This window comes from Rhinolophus sinicus, chromosome 5, assembly GCF_057876585.1.
Source record: "Rhinolophus sinicus isolate RSI-liver-muscle chromosome 5, RSI-T2T, whole genome shotgun sequence".
Classification (NCBI taxonomy): Eukaryota; Metazoa; Chordata; class Mammalia; order Chiroptera; family Rhinolophidae; genus Rhinolophus; species Rhinolophus sinicus.
The window spans coordinates 72,369,412-72,393,775 of NC_142505.1; the positions used below are offsets into that span (position 1 = coordinate 72,369,412).

Here is a 24,364-nt window from a genome sequence, read left to right on the forward strand (position 1 = left end):
CACAGGCCTCGCTGCAGGGCTGGTTGAGTGTCTTCACAGCATGGCAGCTGGCTTCCTCCAGAGTGAGTGATCCAAAAGACCAAGGCAGAAACTGCAATGCCTTTTATGATGTGGGCTTGGAAGTCAAACACCATCACTTCTGCCATATTCTATTGGACACACAGAACAGTTCTGACTCAATGTGGGAGGAGACTATACACGAGGGCATGAAATGCAGGAGGTGAGGGTCACTGGGGACCATCTTGGAGCCCACCTGCACGGCATGCCTGATCATTCCTTCCCTGTTGGCTCTGCTTTTCCCATGTGTAGGCCTCACTGTCAGGCCTTCACTGAGCAGACAAAGATGGCCATCAACATCTCCAGGTTTGCATTTTTAGCAACTACAAGTGGGAAGAAAGTACCTCTTTCACCAAAGTTCTGGTGAAATTCCCAAGACTGACTCTGACTGGCCAAACTTGTATATGTGCTTCTCTGTGAACCAACTGGTCAGACAGAGGCCACACCCCCAGTCCTGGACCGGAGGGTAGAGTTGATAGCATAGAGACTCATGGAGTGAATAAAGCAGTGGTTCCCAAAGGAAAAATCAGGGTGTCATTACTAAACCAATGTTAATGGACATTGGGCAGGAAAAACAACATGTGTTCACCCCATTGCCCTCCCTTATGCTCCAAGTGTACATTTTAGTGCCCCTTGTTTTAGCATTTTTCCCATAGGATCATTTACTTTCTTGGCTCATTTTCTGTGGTTCGTAGAATTCTAATATGACCCCTGAGATTCCCACCCCCTGGTGTACACTTACCTTCTCCCAGTTATTCATTCAAACACTAACCCAGATGTTTCTGTAGAAGAATGCTGCAAATGTAATTAAGGCTCCAAATCAATTGACCTTAAAATAGGAAGATTATCCTTGGTGAGCCTGACGCAATCAGGTGACCCCTTAAAAGGGACAGATTTCTTCCTGGAAAAGGAGATTCCACATGGGGGAGACTTTCTCTGCTGTCTTGGAAGATGGAGGGGGCCATATGGCAAGAAATGCAGGCAACCTAGGAGCTGAGGGTGGCCCCTGGCTGACAGTCTGCGAAGAAACAGGGACCTCCATCCTACAAATGCAGGGAACTAAATTCTGGTAACAATCTGACTAGTTTGGAAGTGGATTTTCCCCCAGAGGCTCCAGAAAACTCAGCCGTGGTCTCAGTTTTGTGATACCCTGAGCAGAAAACCCAGTCACGCAGTGCTGGACTTCCAACTTACAGATTTGTGAATTAATAAGTGGAGATTGTTTTAAGTTGTGATGTTTGTGGTTCATTTTAGGCAACAATAGAAAACAACCACACTTCGCAATGGACTCTTAAGATCGCTACAGTAGGGAGCTTCTCTTGGGTCTCTTTAACCCCCTCATCCCTAATGGGACCTGGAAACCAAGAAGACCTTCTTCCTGCTTCCAGTCGCACTGTCTAGGAAAGAGAGGGGGAATGCAGCTCCCCATCATTTTATCCCGAACCCCCAACTCCCAACTTCCCCACCCTTGGAGGCCTGCCAAAGAAGCTGCTATGCTTGGCTTTCCACAAACAACATGTGCCCCACTGGGCGCAGGAGGGCAGCTTGACCAATCTCCTCTCCCCATGTCTCAGAGACCTTTGGCCAACTCTATTGATCTGGACTCCTGGGCAGGCGGTTGGATCAACGGACAGACGCCATGAGGGCTCTGCTGCTCCTGGGGTCCCTGCTGGTGAGCCTGGGGTCGGCACTTCCGGTAAGGGCTGTGGGAACCAAGAGGGGTGTACTGGGATGGCCCTGGGCGTCCTTATCACAGCCTTGGTCTCTGGCTACGACCAGCCCAGAAGGCCCAGGCAGAGGAAAGAGACAGCCAGAGCCTATGGCTATGAGGGCATGGCCTGCGTTTCTGGGGAAAGGGACCTTGAGAAGGGAGGAGGAAGAAGGGGCCCAGATCTCGTGAGGAAATCTCTACATCTGTGGGCTGTGAGAAGAAGCTGGGGATGGCGTAGGATTCAGGGCAGGCTACAACTTTCTGGGCAAATTCCTTGCCCTCTTCTCCCCTCTTGCAGACTCCACCTCGGAAAGCCCCCAAGGCACATGAGCGCATAGCAGATGAACACACAGTGGGTAAGTAGCCCACTCTGCCTCCTAAGATACCCTTGGGTGGGAATGAGTACGGCTGGGAGTGCACCAATGGTCAGTCTCTTGGGTCAAGGGGCGGGATCCTGCGCACAACCATCAATCCTGTCCCCAGAGTCATCTGGCTGACATTCAGACCTGAGTGCCTGCTGTGCGCCAGGTCTGTGCTCAAGGGCACTGGGGGCCCAGAGTGGTAGTGTGCTGTGTGCTCCTTGAGGGCAGGGTTTGGGCTGTATCTGAGTGCCTTTCCACTGCCTGCCAGTCTTCCTCAGTTTCCCCAGCTTCCCCTCTTCTTTTCCTTTCCTCGATACATCTCACTGAGTCTTGCCACACAGTGGCCAGGGCCCTCCATGGACAAGGAAGGATCAAGAGCTGGGCTCTGGAGTTCAAATGCCTCTGAATCCTGGCTTCATCGTTTATGAGCTGGGTGACTCGGGGCGAGTGACTTGACTTCTCCAAACCTCAATTTCCCCATCTATAAAACCAGGCTGGTAATAGTAAACCTCTTAGGGTTGTTGGGAAGGAGAAATGAGTCATAAATCCATGTAAAGCACTCAGCCCACTATCAGGTGCATGGTAAATGCTTAAAATATATTAGCTTTTCTTATTAAGCTCCCTTTTCGGAGGGGGGTGGTCTGCCATCTCCCCCCTCCTCAAACCCTGCCATAGCTCCCCACTGCCTTCATTCTTCCAGGCACTAAATATTCACCTAGAGTTGTGAACTCATTGCCCCTGATGGCGAGTCTGGTGGGGACAGGCCCAGCCCCTTAGCATGGCACTGAGGCTCGGTATATCCAACCCCAACTGCCTCAGCCTCCTCTCATCACTTCACACTCAGCCAGACTGCTCTCGGCCCTCTTGCCTGATCCAACCTAGGGGTCCTGCCCTTGCCTAATCACCTACTGAGGATGATCCTCCTCTCTGTCCATCCCATTGGCATCTTAAAAGTCCATCTCAAACCCCTCCCTCTTCCTTTACTGTCCTGTCCCTGGTTTGGCCCTCAGCAAGTGCCATTGTGTTAAAGTGCCTTTAACAACAAAAGAGCAGCTAATGCTCATTGAGCAGGTACTATGTGCCAGGTTAAGTGTTTTATAGGTGTTATCTCATTTAAGCCTCACAGTACTCCTCTGAAGCAGATACAGTCAATTCTTGTTATGTGTGGTAGTCACGTTCTGTAAAGTCACTGCGAACACTGCGTTAGCAAATATACTGAACCATTGCTCCTAAAGGAAATATAGGGTTGGGTTCCTGTGAGCCTCTGGTCACAATTGTTTCATCAACTGTCAAAATATAACCTTGTTTTATGTGTGATTCTGTTTAAAGACATATTGCTTAATATGTATTGTTGATTTGTTAACATTGAATTCACAGCCAGTGGTACTATAACTCATGCCTAGACGAAACTTACCTAAGACACATATATTCTCCATAAGGCACATCACAGCCCACTTCTACTTTGGGACACTAGACAGCACTTCAGCACTATGGGGGTCATTTTCAACAGCAAAATCACCTACCAAAAGCACAAAATGTGAAAAACGTGGCACTCAATAGACCGTGAAAAGGACACTTGTTTACACTAGGAAAGCTGAAACAAGAAGTAGAGTGTCACCTGGTTTGACCTCAGATGGGAATGTATGCTTCTGCTAACTCAAATTTTTCATTGCTTTGTACATGTCTGTGAATGACCGTGAAAGCCCCTCAAGAATTGGTTTGGAGGGGTACAAATAAATTTTCGCAAGAAGGCAGATCCACAAATACAGAATCTGTGAATGATGAGGCTCGATTATACTGTTTTTAAAAATTATAATGGCAATATATTTTTGTTGCCAAAATTTTAGAAATTACAAAAATGCAAAAGAAGAAAGTCATCCATAATCCACCATTTTCCAAAAACCACTCTTACAAATTTTGAAAACGTCCTTCTAGATTTCTTATTTATGCATATGTATTTGTATAAAAATAGGACCATACTGACATGCTGTTTGTAACTTGTTCTTTGTTTAAAATTATGGATACCTTTCTGCACTAATATACCTACATCATTATTTAAAAATTTTTTATTGTGGTAAAATCCACATAACATAAAATTTATCTTAACCATTTTAAGTGTATAGTTAAGTGGTACTGAGTACATTTATATTGTGCAAATATCACCACCACCCATCTCCAGAAATCTTTTTACATGCAAAACTGAAACTTTTCGACTATATAATTATTGCCATTTTACGGAGAAGAAACTAAGCTTCAGAGTGGTCAAGTGACTTCAACATTTAACAAGGACTTATGAAGTGCCTACTTTGTGGCAAGTACTCTTCTAAAGTGGGGGACTGCCGACTTGCCCAAGGTCACACAGCTATAGGAGCTGGAGTCAGAGTCTGCTCCAGCTGCTTGACTCTGGAACCCAACTTCTTAAGCAGGATGTTTGAAGGCACAATGATCTTTTCAAGGGTCTATCCTTTTTCAACTAGACCTTCAGGGTGGTGCCTGGAAGGTTGGGCACAGGGAACATCCTCAGAGAGTGTGTTATCCTTGCAGTTCTCACTGTCACTGGGGAGCCCTGCCACTTCCCTTTCCAGTACAACCGGCAGTTGCACCACAAATGCATCCACAGGCGCTGGCCCGGCTCCCGGCCCTGGTAAGATAACCCAGACGTGGTTGGAGCAGGGGCCTGGGCAGATGGACTCTGCCCATCCTTCTACCCAAGAACACTGCTTGGAGAGAGGGCGCTGGGAGCCTTATCTTTCTCTCCAGGTGTGCTACTACCCCCAACTTCGAGCAGGACCGACAATGGGCATACTGCTTGGAGCCCAAGAAAGTGCAAGGTGACACACGTAGCCTCTGGGGTGGCCCAAGGTGCTCTTCTTCCCCCTAGTTACTCTCCTGGGTATCATCAGACCCTACACACCTGGGATTCTGGGTCTACCCAGCTCCTTCCCTCCCTCCAGAGGGAGAAGTTCTGGAAGGGGGATAGCCCCATTTTAAGGCCTGGAAACAAGGTCGTAAAACAAACAGGTTCAGGTACGGACATGACTACCATCTGTCTGACTCAGGCTCCCCGCCTGCCTCCCACTGTGTCCATCTCTCAGATCACTGCAGCAAACACAACCCCTGCCAGAGGGGAGGGACCTGTGTGAACATGCCAAGTGGCCCACACTGCATCTGTCCAGAACAATTCACCGGGAAGCACTGCCAGAGAGGTAAGGAGATGCAAGGGCCAGGGAGGGGGCTCGGGAACAGGAGCGGCCGGGGCCTACTGAAGAGGTCTCTGGATCCCTGGAGACTTGGCATGGTCCCAGCCTCTCCTGAGACCGCCGCCCCACTTTGTCCCCAGAGAAGTGTTTTGAGCCTCAGCTTCTCCAGTTCTTCCATGAGAACGAAACATGGCATAGTCTTGAGCCGGCAGGTGTGACCAAGTGCCAGTGCCAGGGTCCCCGAGCCCACTGCAAGTCCCTGGCCAGCCAGGGTGAGTGGATCCGTTGGGTGGGCGGGGAGGACAACCAAAGGTCAAAGGTCGGGAGGAGAAGATACCAGGACCCCAGGTGGTGTGCCAGTGTAAGGAGGAGAGCTCTCTGCTGGGTCTTTGGGCCCACAGGTGGCTCAATGTGCTCCTTCTCCCAGTCTGCCGCACCAACACATGCCTCAATGGGGGCCGCTGCCTAGAGGCGGAGGGCCACCGTTTGTGCGGTTGCCCGGAGGGCTACGCAGGACGGAACTGCGACGTGGGTGAGTTAGGGCAGAGGGGGAAGCAGAAGCCCCGCCCCAACGTGGGGACAGCATGTGGAGAGGAACAAGAGAGTGGCTGAGAGGGCGGCAAGACCATACTATCCCCTGGCAGCAGGGAGTCTCCTCTCTCCCCAGACACTGAGGCGAGCTGCTACGACGGCCGCGGGCTCAGCTATCGCGGCAAAGCTGAGACTACGCTCTCCGGCGCTCGGTGTCAGCCTTGGGCCTCGGAGGCCACCTACCGGAACCTGACTGCAGAGCAAGCACTGAACTGGGGACTGGGCGACCATGCCTTCTGCCGGTGCGCCGAGTGTTGCAGGGCAAGGCATCCCCTTCCTCTCCAGGGCCCCCTGGGGCTCCCCATGCTCTAACAGAGCTCCCTCCTGTGGTTACAGGAACCCGGACAATGACACCCGCCCGTGGTGTTTCGTGTGGAGCGGCGACCGGCTGAGCTGGGAATACTGCCTCCTGGCACAGTGTCAAGCCCCAACCCGGACGGCTCTCTGGGCCCCACCTGTGTACCAGGACCACCCTTTGCCCTCTTTAAGCAGCGTACATCCCAGGATCGACTATCCAGACCCCAGCTCAATCCCGCATGATAGGTAATAGGGAAGGAGCGGAAGTCCTAGCAGAGAGGGCGAGGGCGAGCTACGTTCCAGCCGCTCGTGGATCTCCCTGTCCTTAGCCCTGGCTCCTCCACAGCCTCGAGAATGATGCAGATGCAGCAGACTTCCTTGCCCAGACCAAGCCCGGCGGGCTGTGGTCAGCGGCTCCGGAAACGGCTGTCCTCGTTGAGCCGCGTCGTCGGGGGACTGGTGGCCCTGCCCGGCGCGCACCCCTACATCGCCGCGCTGTACTGGGGCCATCGTTTCTGCGCTGGCAGCCTCATTGCCTCCTGCTGGGTGCTGACCGCGGCTCACTGCCTGCAGAACCGGCCAGTACCGAGAATCCAGCGCCAGCCCGGGCCCTGGCTCCTCTCCTCCATGCCCAGCTTCCGCGCGACACCTTAAGCTCCCCCTTTCCCCTTCAGAGGGTCCCAGGAAGAAGCTGAACCCCAGGAAGGGCTCGAGAAGGGAGGCTCCCCAAGGCCGCCTGTGGCCCGCTCTGACCGCGTGTCTTCTCCCCGCCCTGCCCACAGGCCGGCGCCCGAGGAGCTGACGGTGGTGCTGGGCCAGGGCCGCTATAACCAGAGCTGTGAGCAGTGTCAGACGCTGTCGGTGCGCGCCTACCGCCTGCACGAGGCCTTCTCGCCCATCACCTACCAGCACGACCTGGGTGCGTGGGGACGCCCCGAGGGGATCAGGAGAATGAATGGTGGGGAGGGCTTGGAGCCTGGCGTCTCAGCCTCACACTCCTTCCTGCCCTGGTTAGCGCTGCTGCACCTGCAGGAAAGCGCGGATGGCAGCTGCGCGCGCCTGTCGCCTTCCGTTCAGCCTGTGTGCCTGCCGAGCAGTGCTGCCGACCCCGACCAACCCGAGGCCGCGCTCTGCGAGATCGCCGGCTGGGGGCACCAGTTCGAGGGTAGGCAGAACGGCTGGGAGAGGGAGGGAGACCTCTGGTCATCTGGCTAGGCCAGAGAATCCCACAGCGTGGCTACCACCAGGGACAGGAGGCTCTGAACTGGTGGGTTGTGAGGATGTGCAGGGCCATTGACCCAGTAGCCCGCTTCTCTCAGGGCCTGGGATTCACTGTTGGGGGCCCCCAAATCTCCTGAGGGGTACGGGGAGAATCACACTTTCTCTTTCTCTCTCTGGGCGCTGGGCTGCAAGGCTAAAGGACACCGTCCCTGCGCTCCAGCAGGGTGTATAGATGAGGAGTGAGGTTCCCTGGTGGGGAAGCAGAGTGGACTTCCAAAGCAGCCCTGCTCCGGGGGGGCCTATTCACATCCCGCTCCTTTTGGGCCTCAGTTTCTTGATCTGTGAAACAGGGTTACCGGGAGCTCCCTCCCTCATGAGCTTGCTGTGAAGGAGGCAGGAAATCAGTGGGTTTGGAAGAGCCTGGCTCAGCCAGGTCCACTGCGAAGCGGCAAGCCAAGTCCCAAGGGGTGTGAACAAAGTGCTTTCGGTTCCCAGGGGCAGAGGAATATTCTAGCTTCCTGCAAGAAGCGCAGGTGCCGCTCATCCCTCAGGAGCGCTGCTCCGCCCCGGACGTGCACGACACCGCCTTCCTCCCTGGCATGCTCTGCGCTGGTTTCCTGGAGGGCGGCACCGATGCGTGCCAGGTGAGGCCTTGGGCCCGCTTGGCGCTCTCCTCCGACCGGGTTAAGTGCAGACCCCATGCCAAGGACGCTGAGCCGCGTTTCCTCTACCCAGGGTGACTCCGGGGGCCCGCTGGTGTGTGAGGATGAGTCCGCAGAGCGCCAGCTCATCCTGAGAGGCACTATCAGCTGGGGCTCGGGTTGTGGCGACCGCAACAAGCCAGGTGTATACACCGATGTGGCCTATTACCTGACCTGGATCCGGGAGCACACCGCTTCCTGACCTCCCAGGAGCTGGTCTTTCCCTCCTGCGCGATTCTGGATGGGAGAATGGCTGGGGCACAATCCTGGACGGCAATGATTGTGTTCCGGCACCACCAGCCCGTGTAAGGTATGGTGTGGGCACTCAATAAAGTGCTTTTGGAAATGCTTGAGAGGCACAGCTCTTAGGGATCCCGCTGGGAAATGCTGAGACAGTAAACTCATGCACAGCTTCTACACACCCTTGGAACAGGATCTATCGATACCTTATGCAAGATTTAGATTCGTGTCCAGCTGATGTTTACTGAGCCTTGTGTACCCAGCCCTGAGCAAGGTGATTCCACATATTATTTCTCGTTTGAAACTTACCAATATTTTAAGTTTATGGAGACGTTCTCAACCTCGACTGTACATCAGAATCACCTGGGGGAGCCTTTTGAACCTATGCCCCAAATCCACCTCAGATCAATTAAATCAGTACGGATTTCTAGGGATGGGGAGTGGGCAGTGGTATGTTTTAAAAACGTCATAGGTGATTACATGTGCAGCTGGGGTTGAGAACCATGGTTATAAATGCTTAACTTTAAAACAGTAATGTGAACTCTTCAGGCTGGGGACCAGCGAGGAAGACCCTCACTGCCGCCCAACCCACACTAGGGCAGTGGGTCTCAAAGTGTGATTCCTGGACCAGAGGTAGCAGGGTGGGCAGGGACCTTGTTAGAAATGCATATGTTCAGGCTACACATCATACTACTGATCAAACTGAGCTGGGGCCCAGCAATCTGTTTAACAGTTTTCTAGGAGATGCTGATGCTCCTAACGTTTGCCAACCACGTTCTGGGGGTTGAATGGTTACCAGGCCAAGAGGTTCGATTGTCCAAACATGGCATTTTTCTTTTCGTTTTTAAACACATGTGTACTGTACTTGAAGGGTCATCTAAGTTGGATTTGGAGGATTATTTTGACTTTCATACGATCCCCTCCGTCAGGCTAAATTTAGAACTTCACCAGGGGTAAGATGCGAATACCTGCTCCGATTGTCCCGCAGAAGGTAGCTGCTCTGTGACATTTCCTTGCCTCAACGTCACAACCCCGCCCCCACATACGTTACAGTGCCCGGGGAGTTCTAGGAGGGAGCAGCCCAGCATCCCTCAAAAGTGCAAGGTGAGGGGCACACTTTGAGCCAGAATGGGAGAGTGGAAAGGCTACATCAGTGCTGTGCTGCGGGACCAGCGAATCGACGATGTGGCCATCGTGGGTCACTCGGACAATCGCTGCGTGTGGGCATCTAGGCCCGGGGGCCTGTTGGCAGCCATCTCACCGCAGGAAGTGGGTGTGCTCACTGGGCCGGACCGTAGCACCTTCCTGAAGGCGGGCCTCAGCATGGCGGGCCTCCGCTGCTGCGTCATCCGAGACCACCTGCTGGCGGAGGGTGACGGAGTGTTGGATGCGCGCACAAAGGGACTGGATGGGCGTGCCGTCTGCGTGGGCCACACCCCGCGCGCACTCCTAGTGCTCTTGGGCCGACGGGGTGTGCATGGGGGCATCCTCAACAAGAGGGTGCACGAGCTGATCCGTGGACTGCGCACTCATAGCACCTAGCAGACAGCCAGGCAGCAGAGGAGCCAAAATAAAGTCAGATCCGGGCGTGGCAGACTCATCCTTGGATTTTCTTTTTTTGGGGGGGAGGGGAGATGATGATGATGACACCGGTTTCATGGAAGATCCTTGCAGAAGGGTTACCTGGTGGGGCTGGGATTTTGGGTCCAGAGGCTTCCCAGCTCCCTATGCTCTAGAACTGGACCTGCTATTTGTTCCCCCACAGGGACCTCTGACCTGATTCCCCAGACAGGAGTCCAGGAGCTTTGCCGCCTTCCCCAGGGTCCTTGGGCCACCGCAGCTGAGCAAGAGTTCCAGGGAACAGCCTTCTCAAATCCTCGAGCTCAAGCCTGAGCATCCTTTCCCCCAAAACTTTCCTCACCTCTGGCCAGCACAAACATAAAAGGAGTCCCCTCACCAAGCTGGAGGTCAGTGTACTTCTCACACCCTCCATTTGGCAGGAGGGGGCACTAGCAAGGATTGTGAGCAGGTGACAAAATGGGGCTGTGGCTTGGGGAGCAGCGCAGGGACTCCCAGGCCCGGGCCCTTGCATTTCCCTCCACATACCTCAAAGGGGGTGGGTTGGGGGGATGTGGCCAAGACCACCACAGCTGGATCTGGGCCCGACAGCCTTCCTGCCGCTTTGGGGTCCAAAGGTTCCAGAGATGTTCCTGGGTTAGAGGGAGGAACTTTGGTACCTTCCAGCCCTTTGATCTTGTCCCAAAAAGAGGGAGGTGGGAATCAGAGGCAAGGAGAGACGGGGGAGGCCAGCCGGGTAAGTTGGGGGATGGAGGTGCAGAGAGCCCTCCTGACACTTGCTTTGGGGCGGGCCCGAGGCCCTGGGGTGCTTCCAGGCAATCTGAACTGTGGGTTGGACTCATTACGGCAGGGCCAGGCAGATTGTTGGGGTGAGTTTGCAGGCTAGCTCTCCAGGGCACAGTGGGCTGTCTTTGGGAGGGGAGACAGTGCTGCTGAACCCCAAACCATGGTCTCTTCTCCCCCTCCCCAGATGAGAGCAAACAGGCTTCCACATGCAGGACAAAGTTTCATTCTTATTTTTAATCGGGCAGTGTTGGGAAAGGGCATTTTAGTGATGATTCAGAAAGCTGGGTGAGGATGAGGAGAACGGTACTACGAAGGAAGGAAGGTGGCCGGGAGGGGGGAGAATACAGCCAGTGACTCAGGCACCACATCTATACACGAGCAAACAGCTGCAAGTCACTACTCAGACCTACCCTTACTCCTGCCCTGCCCTGTTGGAGTTATGTGCACACAAGGACACAAGCATAGGCCTCCAAGCATATGTGCAAAGGACAGGAAATTATACCCAGGTACCCTGCAGCCTGCACAGAGCCCCCACAGGGACACCACCACGTACACACGTGCAGGCTGACACACAAGCTCACACACCAGCTCTCAGCCACACAGCCCAGACCTCTGAGGACCTGCACAAGGACAGGCCCACGCCCACAGTACACAGACCCACCCCTCTGCCTTTCCACCTCTGGCACCAGGCACAGGCCCTTCCCCACCCCAGGTGGCAGTCTGGCCCAATGCCTAGAGGCGGGTGGCATTGTGGCGAGCAGGCAGGGCAAGGCGGGGAGATGGTGTGGCAGGGGGAAGCTCCTCCAGGAAGACCCTGGCGGGCAGTGGAGGAGAGCGGGGCAGTGGGGGGGAGCGGGGCTCAGGCCTGGCATAGCACAGGGTGGCACGGGTGATGAGGCGGTCCAGGGGCTTCAGGGAGTGCATCCAGGGGGGCAGGAAGTCCCACGTCTGCAGCCACTTGGGCAGGTGCCGGGGGCTGCGACTCTGCAGGATGCTGATGAGCACCACGAAAGCCAGCAGGGCCCCGAAGGGTGCACCCACACCTACCATGGCCCGCCAGCCTGCCATGGAGATGCCAAACACCAGAGAGGGCATGAGCAGGAAGCAGAGCAGGAGGTAGAGGACCGCGAACCAGCGGTACTTGGCGGTGCGCGTGCCCAGAGCCTTGGCCATGCGGATGGGCAGGCGTGTGCAGGGCACCGGGTACCACAGCAGGATACCCGAGATGTTGAAGAAGAAGTGGCAGAGGGCGATCTGCAGGGGAGAGGGCAAAGGGGCCCACGTGGGCACAGGCCCAGCTGGCTCCTGAGTCAGCTGGGCAGGAAAAGATAATAGGGCCCGGCCTGATTGGGGCAGCAGGAAAGTCACTGCTTAGGGCTGATGTGCCTCCAGTAAAATATGGACACACTCCTGGGCCAGGTGACAAACAACCACTCCCCTGAACACTCCACATCTCCCCCAGGGCCCCCTCTCCCAGGAATCCCCCAGAAGCTCCTGCCCAAATCCAGCAGCTCAAAGATTTCTCCTCGTTAGTTTCTGGTGGCCTCCTGATGGATCCGCGCCTGGGCCCCAGCCCCTGGCTTGTCATTACTCCTTTGCAACCCCTCTGCCGTGTATCCCCTACTCATCCTTGATCCCCCAGACTGGGCCAGGCCCTCTCTTAAGCACCCCTTCCTAAGAGGGCACATCCCACGCACTGTTTATTGGTGTGATTCTAAGTCACATCCTCCTGGTAGACGCGAGGGTCCTGAGGATGGCACCAGCTCTACTTTGCCGGTATGGTTGCCACAGAGCCTGGCATAGTGGGTGGCCTCTAGTCAGCAGTTCAAATAATTTGTTACATGTTATCCCACCCTGGGTCAGTGCCACGCCCCAGTCCCAGCCCAGTCCTGCCTCTGGCACACCTGGAAGGCGCTGGACAGCTTCTCCCGGGGACTGGCCAGTGCAGCCAGGATGGCCGTGGTGGTGGTGCCAATGTTGGAGCCCAGTGTGAGGGGGTAGGCACGCTCGATGCTGATCACACCCAGGCCTGGGGGCAGAGGGCAGAATATGGTCTCCCCGCGCCCCGCTCAGCCCTGTCCCTGCTAGACCCTCCCCCCCCCAGTATGGGCACTCACCAATGAGTGGAGTGATGGCCGAGGTGAACACAGAACTGCTCTGGACAACAAAGGTCATGCCAGCACCCACCACCATGGCAAAGTAGCCTGTGGCCCAGGTGAAGGGGGCGGGGAAGTCTGCGAGGAAACCCGTCCCAGCAGGGTCAGTGGAGGCATGTGGGGAGGGCAGCCAAGGCCTTCCTTGGGGAGGAGGTCTTGGATGCCAACTTCCAAGGGGAGCTTGTCAGTTCCTGGTCAACTGCGGTGTCTTCTACTGGCCCTCTGATCTTGAGTTAAAGGCCCTTCTCAGCCTGGTTCCATCACACTTTTGCCCAGGCTGTTCTCTCTGCCCGGATACCCTCCCCACTCCTACATGTTCACCCTCAGGGTTCAGTGTGGATAGCACCGCCACTGAAAAGCCCCCCCCCCCCCGACCCAGCCCTCGGGCAGACTCTGTATCTCCCTCCTCTGAGCTCCCTTCCAGCATTTGTCATGCAGCCTCTGCCTGTGCCAAGCAGATCTGAAAGCTCAGAATGAAGCTTAAAATGAAAATCAGATGGTGTCAGTCCCCGCCCCCAACCCTCCAAGTGGCCCTATCATCCTTCACAAAATCCAGGCTCTGAGCACAGCCTGTGAACAGTGATCTGATCCTCCATTTCCTTGATGACCTTTCCCTGCCTCCCTCAGCCTCCCTCACTGAGCTCCCGCAGGCAGCTGGCCACCTTTCTGGGCCACAAACCTGCCCAGCTGGTTCCTGCTTCGGAGCCTTTGCACTTGCTGTCCCCTTCACCCAGAGGCACTTCAGCCATATCTGGATGCCTCATTTAGAGCTTTCTGCTCAAATGTCACCTCCACACAGAGGCCACCAACCGCCCATTAAAACCAGCCTCTCGCACACTCTATTGTGTTGCCATTTTTGCTTTCTCTTCGGCAGTTACCTCTCTTTTTCTCCGAATGTATCCTCCCTGGTCGTTTGTTTTTCATTGCCCTCTCTCCCTGTGGGCCCCGAGCCCCCTGAGGGCAGGATCCATCTCTGTGCGCCTCACCTCTGTATCCCCGGCACTATCCTACACTTGGCACACCGTAGGAGCTTGATGACCATTTGTTGATCAAATCAAACTGGTCTCTGAGAATCTTTCTAGAGCTACCTCCTAGAATGGGACCATAGCCAGAGGCAGGCAAAGATCCCTAGCTATCGGCACCTCAGGGGCCTAGAGATCACCTATTCCACTCGCTTTGATCACATGGGGAAACTGAGACTCAGATGGTAGGGCTTTCCCCAGCTCACAATGAGGCAGTGACAGGACTTAGTGAGATCTGAAAGGGCTCGTCCTGGGCCTGTCTACCCACTTCTTGGGCTCACCGGTGTTAATAACCTTCTGAATGACCTTGGCCACCTGGCCCTTGAGCAGAGAGTTGAGCATCTTGACAAGGAGGATGAGGCAGGTACACAGGAGCACCAGGGAGCCAGCCAGCAGGATGAGCCCTACAGCCAGGTCAGGCAGCCCGGTGTCCACGAAGATGTGGTTGCCTGTGGGGGAGGGGGTCAAGTTGCTGAGAACTGAGCCCCTACCTGGCTTTCAGGCCCCCACCATTGCCACCCTCTTCAGTTTGGAGCCTAAGGCCCCACCTCAGTCTCCTTAAACCTCGACAGCAGGCCTGACCCAAGCCCAGGAGCTGGGCTCGTTGGCAGCCACCCTTCCTTGGGCTGGAAGTAGCAGTGACCAAGTGGGGGATGGCTCTATCTCTGCCAGGCTCTGCCCCTGCCAGGCCAGACCTCTCCCACCATGCGGGCACTCACATTTCTCCATGGTGGCATTTCCAAGGGTCCGACTGGTGTTGGCCTCTGCCCTGGGCATAGGGGTGGGAGCCTAGATGAAGAGGAAGGTGACTTAGAGAATTTAGGAAAATGCAGCCTGGGGCTGGAGCTAATATGGAGATCAAGGAGAGGGATTTGGGGGAATGGTGATGGGCCTCCTTGCTACGTGCCTTTGGGTGGTTTGCTTGCCCTTTCTGAGACTATCTGCTCTGCTGACAAGATGGAGGAAAAATACATGCCACACAAAAATCTGGCCACGGTCAGCCCTCTGCAATTTTGCCCCATTAGTCCACTAATCTGGCTCTCTCCAGGCCCATGGTCTGGTGGCTTCTTGCCCTTGTTTCTCCCACCTCCCCTTGGCATTGGATGCTGCTGACCATAGTTCTCTTCTTCTGCAAACTCTTCCTTCCCCGTTTTTTATTACCAGTCCCTCTCGGTGCCCCTCTTCCCCAGCGTCCTTGCCCCATCCTCTCTGCTGAGGCACCTTGCTCAAGCCCCATTTCCTTCTTGCTAAATTCCTTATCTGGAGAGGGGCAGGGGGCAGGGGTCACTGGTGGGCCCCACATCTCTTCCTTCCCCACCTATATTATCAGTGAAGTGAGGGAGGTTTCTGGGGAGGCCCCCCAATTCAGAGGGCCCAGGGCCAGGCAGGTAGCTAAGTGAGGGGCTCAGGCTGAGCGTGGAGGTGGTGGGGGGAGTGTGTTGGGCCTATAGGGGCAGCAGCTATTTAGCTCCAGGCTACTGTCACCATTCAGGGACACAGCCCACATGGCCAAAGGGCCTTATCTACACGAGAAACCACAACTCTCTAGTTTTAGATAAATGTTGTAAATTTTGGCAGTCTGTAAATGTTGGCAACCCCTCTAAGGCGTGCTTTACCACTCTGTGGAGGCCAGTCTGGTCTGCAGACACTAATTTGTAGCCTCATTGGGTTAAAGAGTTATTTTTAAAATGTAACCTGGGTTGCCTTCCCTTTCCCCCAGATCTCTGAAAGGAGAAAGTGGGCTTGGCTTGGCTGGGGAGCCATGTCTCACACAGGGGAATGGAGCCCCAGAATGGACATTTACTCCCAGGGCCCCAGGCAAAATGCAAGAGCCACTACTTCCCCCATAGTGGCCCCCACAAACATATTCTGCCTCTTCTGGGAGTTGATATGGGCACTGGTTCCCTTTCCACCCCCACCCCCAGCTCTGCATCCCTCACACCTCTGAGCTCCCCTGGTGCGGAGGGTGGGGCTCAGGTGGGGTCCTGGCACTTTAATGTCACAGCTCTTTTAAGTTTGATTCTAAACTGTGTCATTTAAAAGGTGTATGATAGAGGTAAGATCTAGTACTTATAGCACCTACTTTTAAATCAGGAGAACCAGGTGTGAGGAACAGAGACAGGTGTTTGATGTCAGGCATATCTGAGTTCAAATCCTGCTGATTATACCAACTACTTTGGGCATGTTATGCCACCTCCCTGCGCCTGTTTTCTCTAAAGCAGGACAATAAAAGAGCTGTTAAAAATGTTATAGGAGAAAATGAGTGTGAAATGCTCAGCAAAGGGCTTAGCTTATGACAAGCCTTCAGCAAATTGTGCCTCCAAATAAGGACAGACGCTTCCCTCCCAGGGCCCATCTGGGAGTACACAGTGGAAAGGGTGTGTTCTGTGATTGACTTCCTAGTTCAGGATCAGTGGCTCCTGCAGATGTGTCTGAAGGTCTTGGCCCTTTTGGAGAAGAGCCTGGTGGACCTTCCTGGGGGGGCCCCAGTCTGGATCCCTGAAAGAAAGATGACTCCCTGAGATGGATGGGTGCCTGACCAACCTGTGCCCCACTGACTTTCCCTCGGCTGAGCCTGGGGTTCTCTTGGGGGAGGGGCCTGTGGGATCCTGGGAGGCTGGAGGACAGTAGCTTGGCTGGGGTCTCACTGGGGGCTGGCAGTGCTGAGACAGGGCAAGGGCCGGGGATAAGACCTGGGGTTTTGGAAACTTGACCTTCCTGCCTGAAGTTGTATGGCCCTGGCTAAGCTCACAGGGGGAGTCCAGAGACTATAAAGGGAAGGAAGGAGAAGATAGAAGCTCCGGCCTAGATAAAGAGCTAGCAGGCCCAGGGTCTAGGGCATACCCCCAGGATGTGCCCATCCTTCCTGGGCCTGGGGGCATGGTGGAGGTGGGGTGGGGGAGTGGGAGGGGTGGTGAATTCCGTGGGAAGAACAGAATGGTGAGCGTCAGACAGCCCTGGGCTCAAACCTCAGCTGAAACACTTCCAGCTGTGCGACGCTGGACCAATTACACAACCTCTCTGGGCCTCAATTTCCTCCTCTGCAGCAAGAGGTCCACAATGCTGCCCACCTCTCCCCAAGGGCTAGTTATGAGGAATCTTTGAAGCGAGTAGGGATTTAAATGCCCGCGGAGCCACCCCAAATTAAGGAGGCACCTCTCGGAACTGCAGGAGATGATTAACCTCACAGAGGAATGCCGGACTCTAAGAATCCTTCCGCTGGGAGAAACACCAGGATGTGGGCCTGCGCAATGGTTTCTCTTCCAGGGGAAGGGGAGCTCTAGGGTCTTTGTTTCTGGAAGCAGAGGGAGATCACCGTGCCAGCAGCGCCATCTAGTGGTGAAGAGGAGAACTCTTTAGAACAGCACCTACGACCTCTGAATGTCTGTGGTCACCTGGTGGCGCTCAGATATGGTGGGCAGAGTGGGGAATGGGCATGAATGGTGGGACAGCAGACTCTGTCTGGAAGAGGCAGCAAGTTGGGGACTCAGGAACGCAGGCTCCAAATTCCCCCAGGATTTTTGTCCTACTTCAATCGCACAGATTTGGGCCTCAGTTTCTCTGAGCCTTAGTTTCTTCATCTGTAAAATGGGGATGTAATAATTCCTGCTTCCAAGGTTGCAAGTCCTCAAAAGATGCTAAACCAGGCAGGTATGGTTGACAATCCACAGAATGAGAACAAAAGAAGGTCATTCCCAAGACAGCGTCAGGCCCAGAGAGCGCCAAGAGGTGTTGGAACACTAAAACTGCCTCTGTTTTTTCTTTCACCATCTAGACAACCACAGACTCTCAGTCCTCTCCTTGGTGACACAGCTCCCTGGAGACTGGTTTGGGTGGGGTCGGGTCCAGCTTGGTGAAAGCTGGAAGCAACGGGGATAGGTTGGAAGGGAGCACAGGGAGACTCGGTGGCCAGAGCAAAACTCGAGTCTTTGGTGCAGGAGGAGCCACCAGCACACGTCCCCTCCCAAGAGCGAGCACAAGGCTGCACAAGCCACGTTCCCACTGAAATGGTCCCACAGAGAAGGCGAGAACAGGGAACTCAGGTCTCACCCCCAGCAACTTTCCAGGCCGAGGAAACTGCTCTTAAGGAAAGGATCTCCTGGGAGAACTGAGCAGAGTAACCAGTGCTCAGGCAGGTGGCAGCTGGAGCAGTGAAGACCGCTCTGGCCCAGCAACCTTGGGTGGGTTGCTTCACGCGGAAGACGGGATGCTCGGGTGCTCCTGTCCACCTCACCAGCACAGCATGGGGGTTCCATCACTGGTACGTGCGGCAGGGAGATCTGCTGGGTGCAGGTGGGCCACGGGGTTTCAGAGCAGCGAGCGGGGTGGCCCAGGAGCTCCCTTACATGGCTCGTTTTTTGTGCAGATATCAAAGTGTGTGATTTCTCTCACTCTAGGTTTTGCTATGAAGCAGAGAGGATTGTGATGATTCGGAGAGCTTCGGGAGTGCCCCGCAAGCCCGTGAGAAGGTGGAGGTTGTTAGAGAAGTCACAAAGCCAGAGTAAAAGCTGCCTGCACAGGCTTTTTGATGTCAAACTGCTTTGGACACTCAGTGGGGCTGAGCCGGCACTTTGCCACTCAGATGCAAGGGAATCTCCCAGGGCAGGTTGAAAGGCGGCTCTCTGTTCAAGCCACAGGAGAGAAAGGCTCGGTAACATCAAGTAGCAGGTGGAGATGATGAGAAGGAAAGACCTGGGCTTTGGGTTTCTGTATATGTTGTTCTAAATGGAGTTGATCTTGTGTGTGATAATCAAGGCAAAGCAGGTGCTGGGCATATTTTGGTTTTGATGCAGCATTTCCCCATTTATGGCTGAGTGAGAAAGTGCGCTGATTGCCTGCTTCCTTGTTAGCTTGGTGTAATGGCCGGTCCATCAATGTCCAACTCATCCAAAGAGATTGTCATCCGGGCAGTAGAAGCCAGGAAGCAGCAGAAACCGTGCGGAAGGACAAGGGGACACATGCCTGTGGGAGTCTCCAAGGCAAGGAGCCCTGATGTTGGCACAACGAGCTGTTGTGTCTCCAGTGAGGTCTCCATGTGGCCCTGGGCTAGTATCCTGTTAGTCCTGCTTTCCTGCACTTCCTTATAGCATTCTCTCCCTGCCCTTCTTTCCACATTACCGGGGCCCCAAAACATGGCAGAGCTGAGTCACTAACCCCCTGGAACCCCTAGTGGGGAAGAGAGCGCCCTAGAAGGTGAGACCTGTGCTCAGGGACCTGACACAGCAGTACAAGTTCCAGCAAGTTTCCTAGCCTCTTGGAGCCCATTTCTCTACCTGTGAAACCAGAGGATTGAATTGGATCAGTGGTTCTTAAACTAGAGAGTGGAGCAGATGTAGTTGAAACTAGGCTGCCAGGCTCCCACCACCGAGTTTTTTCCCCCCGATTTAGTAGGTTGAGGGAAGGGCCTAATACTCTGTATCTCTTACAGGTTGCCAGGTAGTACAGGTGCCATTGGTACACACTTTGAGAATCACTGGGCTAGATCGATTACATGCCAACCCTAATTGATTGGTAATGGCTGTCTAAAGCCGGTGTGAGGCTGGGAGAGATTAGCAATGTCTGCCGTAGGTGCAGTCTCACAGTAAAAGTGAGATGTACTTGCCCACTGGAGGCTAATGCTCTCTAGGGTCTCCCTGGAGCATTTTGAACAGATGCTGCCGCTAACAATCAGCTGTCCTCTCACCTGGGGCCAGACCTGGGACTCACCTCCGTGGGGTCTGGGTGGCACCAGATCTTAATGAGACTGTGGTTCCTCAGGGACTCATCACCGGTGGCGATGCTGGTAATCACGGATTTGTCCAGCTGTGGGCAAGATGTGGGCAAGGGGAGTGAGGGTGGGGCCCTCGCTGTTCCCAGTGCCCCCTGTGCCAGCCCTGCTCCTACCTGGATGATGAGCTTAGTGAAGGGCTCCGTGATGATCTTCAGCAGGTCAGGGGCGTCTCGGCCACCCCGTATGTTGAAGCGGGCCACCACGAGTCGAGTGACATGGTACAGGTACCCGGTGGCAGCCTCCAGGGGCAGCAGGACCAGAACTGACAGCCAGTTAAAGCAGTCGTGCACGGTGGCCCCCGCGAAGGCCCTGGGCAGGGAGGCCACGTTGCAGGGCAGGCCCTTCCCGTGGAGGCTCCTGACCTCTGGGACTACCCTCCCCCACAAGCGCAGGCCCCTCGCCACTCTACCCCCTCACCGCCGAAAGTCCGTCCTGTCCCCTGCCTGCATCAGGGCCACGATGGTGTTGGTGACAGAGGTGCCGATGTTGGAGCCCATGATGATGGGGATGGCAGAGCTCACCTCCAGCACTGGGAGAAGAGGGGACCTCTTAACTAACTGGCTCACTCTGCTCCTACTCCCAAACACTTCCCGCCATACCCACCCACATCCAGGCCCCCAGTGGGCATTCCCGCCATGCTGCTGACTCTGCCCACCTCAGTGTCACAGGAACATGTGGGTACATGCTGTGTGTTTATATGTATGTGCATGCATGTGAACCAATGCACATGCACTGCACGTGCACATATGTGAACATGTGTGGGCACGTGCATATGAAGCCATGTGTCCTATATGCAAATGTGTGTCTTGCTTGTGTGTGCACATGTGTACATAAGTGTGATGGCTAGGCTATGGTACCCAGTTATTCAATCCAACACTAATCTAGATGTTGTTGTGAAGGTGTTTTGAAGATGTGATTCACCTCTACAACCAGCTGACCTTAAAGAAAGGAGATAACTTCAATAATCTGGGTAGGCCTCACCCAATGAGGTAAAAGGTTGTCAGAGCACATCTGCAGCCTCCCAAGGGATGAAGACATCCCACCTGTGCACTGCAGCACGGGCTTCTGCCCAAGAGTTCTGGCCTGCCCTTCCCACGGCCTGCCCTTCCACACGGCCTGCCCTTCCCACGGCCTGCCCTTCCCCACAGCCTGCCTGCCAGCTTTGGGCATGCCTCACCAGCCCCACAATCATGTAAGCCAATTCCTTGCAATAAATCACATAAGTATCTCCTGCAGATTCCGTTTCTCTGATTTCTTTGGTTCTGTTTTCCTGACTGATGGAATGAGTAACTGTGTGGCAGTATGGAGGTGAGCCTTCCTGGGGTTGTGCCCCCCATTTGCCTCCCTTCCAGCTCCTGGGGCATCTCTCCTTGCTGAGAGTCTTGGCCAGGCCTTGGAGGACAGAGTGGAAGACACCAGAGCTCTGCCCTTTGTCCTCAGCACCCTGTCCCCACTCTTGCCCCCTGAACCCCAGCCCTGCCCTGCCCCCCCCAGCCCTCCTGTCCAGCACACCCAGTTCCCCACACTTTCCCGGGCCCTGGTGGGCCAACTCACAGCCAGAGGAGACCATGCTGACAATGATGGACGTGGAGGTGCTGGAGCTCTGCACCAGCACAGTCACCAGGATGCCCACCACCAGTCCCGCCACCGGGTTGGACAGGATGACATTGTCTTTGAAGATGTCGCCAGCCACCTTCCCTGGGAAGCATGAGCCAGTGCTGTCTGAGGCTCTTCAGGGACCCTCCCCCAGCGCCCTCTCCTGGCCCTACCTCCAGCCAGCTGGAAGGCCGAGCTGAGCACATCCAGAGAGCAGACGAAGAGATAGAGGAAAGCGAGCACCAGTGGCACCTTGAGGAGGGTCAGGCCAGCCCCACGCAGCTTCTGGACCAGCCCGGGCTCTGGAGATGGGACAGCTGTGAGCACAGCAGCCAGACAGCTGGGGCACTGACTGCTGACGCCCTGACGCCTCCCCACCCAGGCCCACCTGGCTTCTGCTCCTCCTCCAGGGCCAGCTTGGCAGACAAAGGGTCATGGAGTTCCAGAACCTCCCCGAAGGGGCAGCTGTGCTCAGCGAGGGCCACGGGGCCCAGGCTGGGGAAGGCATAGGCGGAGGTCCCTGGGATCCTGTGCAGGACTGGGGAGGGAAGCTGGTCAGGAGTTCTCAGAGGCCCCAGGTCCAGGGGAGGGCAGAGGGGGTGGGTGGAGTGGTAGAGGCTTCGCCCAGGATGTGGGCAACTGAGGGCAAGTAGGGTCCAGGGGTGGGAGCACACTCACCCTGAGGGCTGGGCACATAGGCAAAGGCTGCCCCGTGCATCATGTGCCCCCCGCGAACTGGGAGTGGGGAGACAGCAGGGCCCCCCAGCCTTTCTCCATAGGACATCATCCTGGGCACACGCTGTGGAGCCTGCAGCAACACTGAATGACAACTGCTGTGTCCTGGAAACTCACACACACACACCCACGCTCACATCCACACTTACACACACTCACTTGCAGAAAAACTCATGGCATGTAATCCTAAACTACACACCCAGAGAAGTACACCCTCCACTCCCCCCCCCCCCCGGGGATGCACACTCAGGTGCTCGGGATGAATTGGGCATTCATTCATTCATTCATTCATTCATTCATTCATTCATTCAGCAAGTGTTTATTGAGCATCAGCTCTATGTCAGGCACTGAGCTAGATGTTGGAGGACAGTGGCAACTAAATACAGAAATAGCTCCTGCCCCCAGGAAGCTTACAGTGTGGTACAGAGACAGATGTCAATGAAATAATCCCTTAAATAGGTGGAAAATGACAATGGGGACAACTGTTCTATGACAGATATAGATGCCTGTGATGAATGGGTGGGCTCTTGGGGGAGGGAAGAGGGGATCAAGCTGAAAAGAATGGTCAGTAGGAGTTACCAGAAGGAGAAGGGGCAGGGCATGTGTGCCAAGGCCGTGTGCAGGGAGGAGCTGAGAATGCCCAGTGGCTGGAGGGGACCAGGGAACATGCTAGCTAGAGGCTGTAGGTGTGGGCCTGGGGCTGGGCCACGCAGGAGTCTTGACTGTCCAGTGCTGAGGAACCATGGACACCTGCTTGCTCATGAGGCCGGCTGGACACGCTCTCAGGAAGGGTCCACTGGCCTGGATCCCAAGTTCCTGGCTTCCCCTCACAACTGAAATGTTTTCCCCATCCAACCCCTACCCCACCCCCCAACAATAAACAAACCCTGCTGCCTTTCTCCCATGAATGAGGCTCAGACCAGGAATGGTTTAGGGAATGAGGGCCCTCCCACCCTGTCCCCTAGTCTGGGAAGCCCAGACTTGCTTTAGGCCCCACCCCTGAACTGCCCCAGGAGCTCTTGGCTGTTGGGGCGGGAGTGCTCCAGTCTGCTTCAGCGACCCCCCACTCCCACCCCCAACATTGTCCCAAGGATTCTTGGCTGTGGGGTTTGAGGAGTGGTGTCGAGCTGAATTCCCAGCCCTGGAAGACCATGAGTCCTTTCTACTTTGGGGAGTGAGCCAGACTGGGCTGGGCCTGAGATGTTGTGGGGGCAGGAAGAAGGCGCCCAGTTAGGACAGAGTGAGAGGACTGGGATGATGAGCTAAGAGTAGAGGATGAGGTTGGGATGAGAAGGCCCTGGGCTCACCTGGGGTTCTGTGTTTCAGCTCCTGCTGCTCAGCTGCTCAGGGAAGTCCCAGAGAAGCTGGGACCCTCCTCTTTATATCCTCTGGTCAAGGGCAAAGTTCCTAGAACCCTAGCTGCCCTCCCTCTGTTCCCCGATTAACCTCACCCCCGAGATTCCTCCCAGTTAATTGCTAATCGTCAGCTCTGCAGAGGGAGTCTGTAGTCAGGCTATCCCCTCCCCCACACAGACAGTCAGCCTGAGCCACCACCCAGACCCAGCCAAGGCAGGGACACATTCCCTACCCCCAGGCAGAGACCCTGAAGCAGAGACCCTGAAGCCACTCAGGCACCTTGCTCCCAGGGCCCCCAAAGAGATTCCATAGCTCCAGTCCCTTCCCCTCATTCTTGGCATGACAGGACTCCCCAGGGAGTGACCCAAATGTCCTGTTGTGTCTGTAGGTCTTGGGGAGGAGGTGTTTGGAGGGGAGGGAGTATGTGATGGAGGAAGCAACAGGAAACAAACATGGCTGCATAGTATGGAATCTTGAAGCATCTACAATGCCTGACCATTAATCCAGGATGTGAGTCTAACAGAAAGTGAGGCCCCTGGCCAGACATGGAAGGACCTGTGTGCATTTTAGAATGGTCCCTCTCAGTGTGGGGGTGGAGATGTGGATTGGGATGTGTCACAGGGAGCAAGTCTGAAAGCAAAGAAATCAGTTAAGAGGCTGATAAGATGGTCCAGGTAAGAGATAATGAGGTCTGAACCAAGGTGGGAACAGGAGGGATGGAGAGGGGAGGATGCATCCCAGGGATACTTGGGCAGTAGAATTGGTGATGGGGAGAGTGGGAAGGGAGGAAATATATCACAGTTGGATTTCTGGATTGGGAAACATGATTATATGAAACTCAGAAGGGTCTAAGGAAGCCTTTCAGAAGCTTGTTTCCCTTTCACAGGACTGTGGAGCCTGAATTAGTGACCAGATTCACAGAGAGGTGAGAAGGAAACTTCCTTTAGACTAAGGGATCATAGTTGGATCAGATCCAGCAATGGTG

General features: G+C 55.1%; 3 protein-coding genes across 5 annotated transcripts; 2 read left to right on the forward strand and 1 right to left on the reverse strand.

Moving 5' to 3' along the window:
- The first annotated feature begins 1,631 nt into the window (after nt 1-1,631).
- On the forward strand, nt 1,632-19,617 carry F12 (coagulation factor XII). 2 transcript variants are annotated; one of them, XR_002135785.3, is made up of 16 exons: nt 1,632-1,753; nt 2,067-2,124; nt 4,675-4,774; nt 4,891-4,961; nt 5,226-5,336; nt 5,471-5,602; nt 5,758-5,862; nt 5,998-6,163; nt 6,258-6,464; nt 6,548-6,796; nt 7,001-7,137; nt 7,234-7,383; nt 7,935-8,083; nt 8,175-8,450; nt 10,146-10,347; nt 18,320-19,617. XR_002135785.3 is itself a non-coding variant. In XM_019711033.3 (14 exons), exons 1-14 carry the CDS (start codon nt 1,697-1,699, stop codon nt 8,340-8,342), a joined length of 1,860 nt encoding a protein of 619 aa, XP_019566592.3. In that variant the 5' UTR covers nt 1,632-1,696; the 3' UTR covers nt 8,343-8,490. The 2 variants fall into 2 exon arrangements, 1 of the variants encoding a protein (XP_019566592.3); XM_019711033.3 differs by lacking the exons at nt 10,146-10,347; nt 18,320-19,617 and having other exon boundaries at nt 8,175-8,490.
- PFN3 (profilin 3) lies at nt 8,637-9,980 on the forward strand. Its single transcript, XM_019711035.3, has one exon. It carries the CDS (start codon nt 9,509-9,511, stop codon nt 9,920-9,922), a length of 414 nt encoding a protein of 137 aa, XP_019566594.1. The 5' UTR covers nt 8,637-9,508; the 3' UTR covers nt 9,923-9,980.
- SLC34A1 (solute carrier family 34 member 1) lies at nt 10,959-23,487 on the reverse strand. 2 transcript variants are annotated; one of them, XM_019711031.3, is made up of 13 exons: nt 23,331-23,487; nt 21,967-22,096; nt 21,677-21,826; nt 21,462-21,590; nt 21,247-21,390; nt 20,110-20,221; nt 19,806-20,001; nt 19,629-19,724; nt 14,642-14,711; nt 14,204-14,371; nt 12,862-12,978; nt 12,649-12,773; nt 10,959-11,998 (listed from the first exon to the last, which is right to left on the reverse strand). In XM_019711031.3, exons 2-13 carry the CDS (start codon nt 22,073-22,075, stop codon nt 11,477-11,479), a joined length of 1,938 nt encoding a protein of 645 aa, XP_019566590.1. In that variant the 5' UTR covers nt 22,076-22,096; nt 23,331-23,487; the 3' UTR covers nt 10,959-11,476. The 2 variants fall into 2 exon arrangements, with proteins under 2 accessions (XP_019566590.1, XP_019566591.1); XM_019711032.3 differs by having other exon boundaries at nt 21,967-22,107; nt 23,331-23,409.
- Nucleotides 23,488-24,364: the final 877 nt, after the last annotated feature.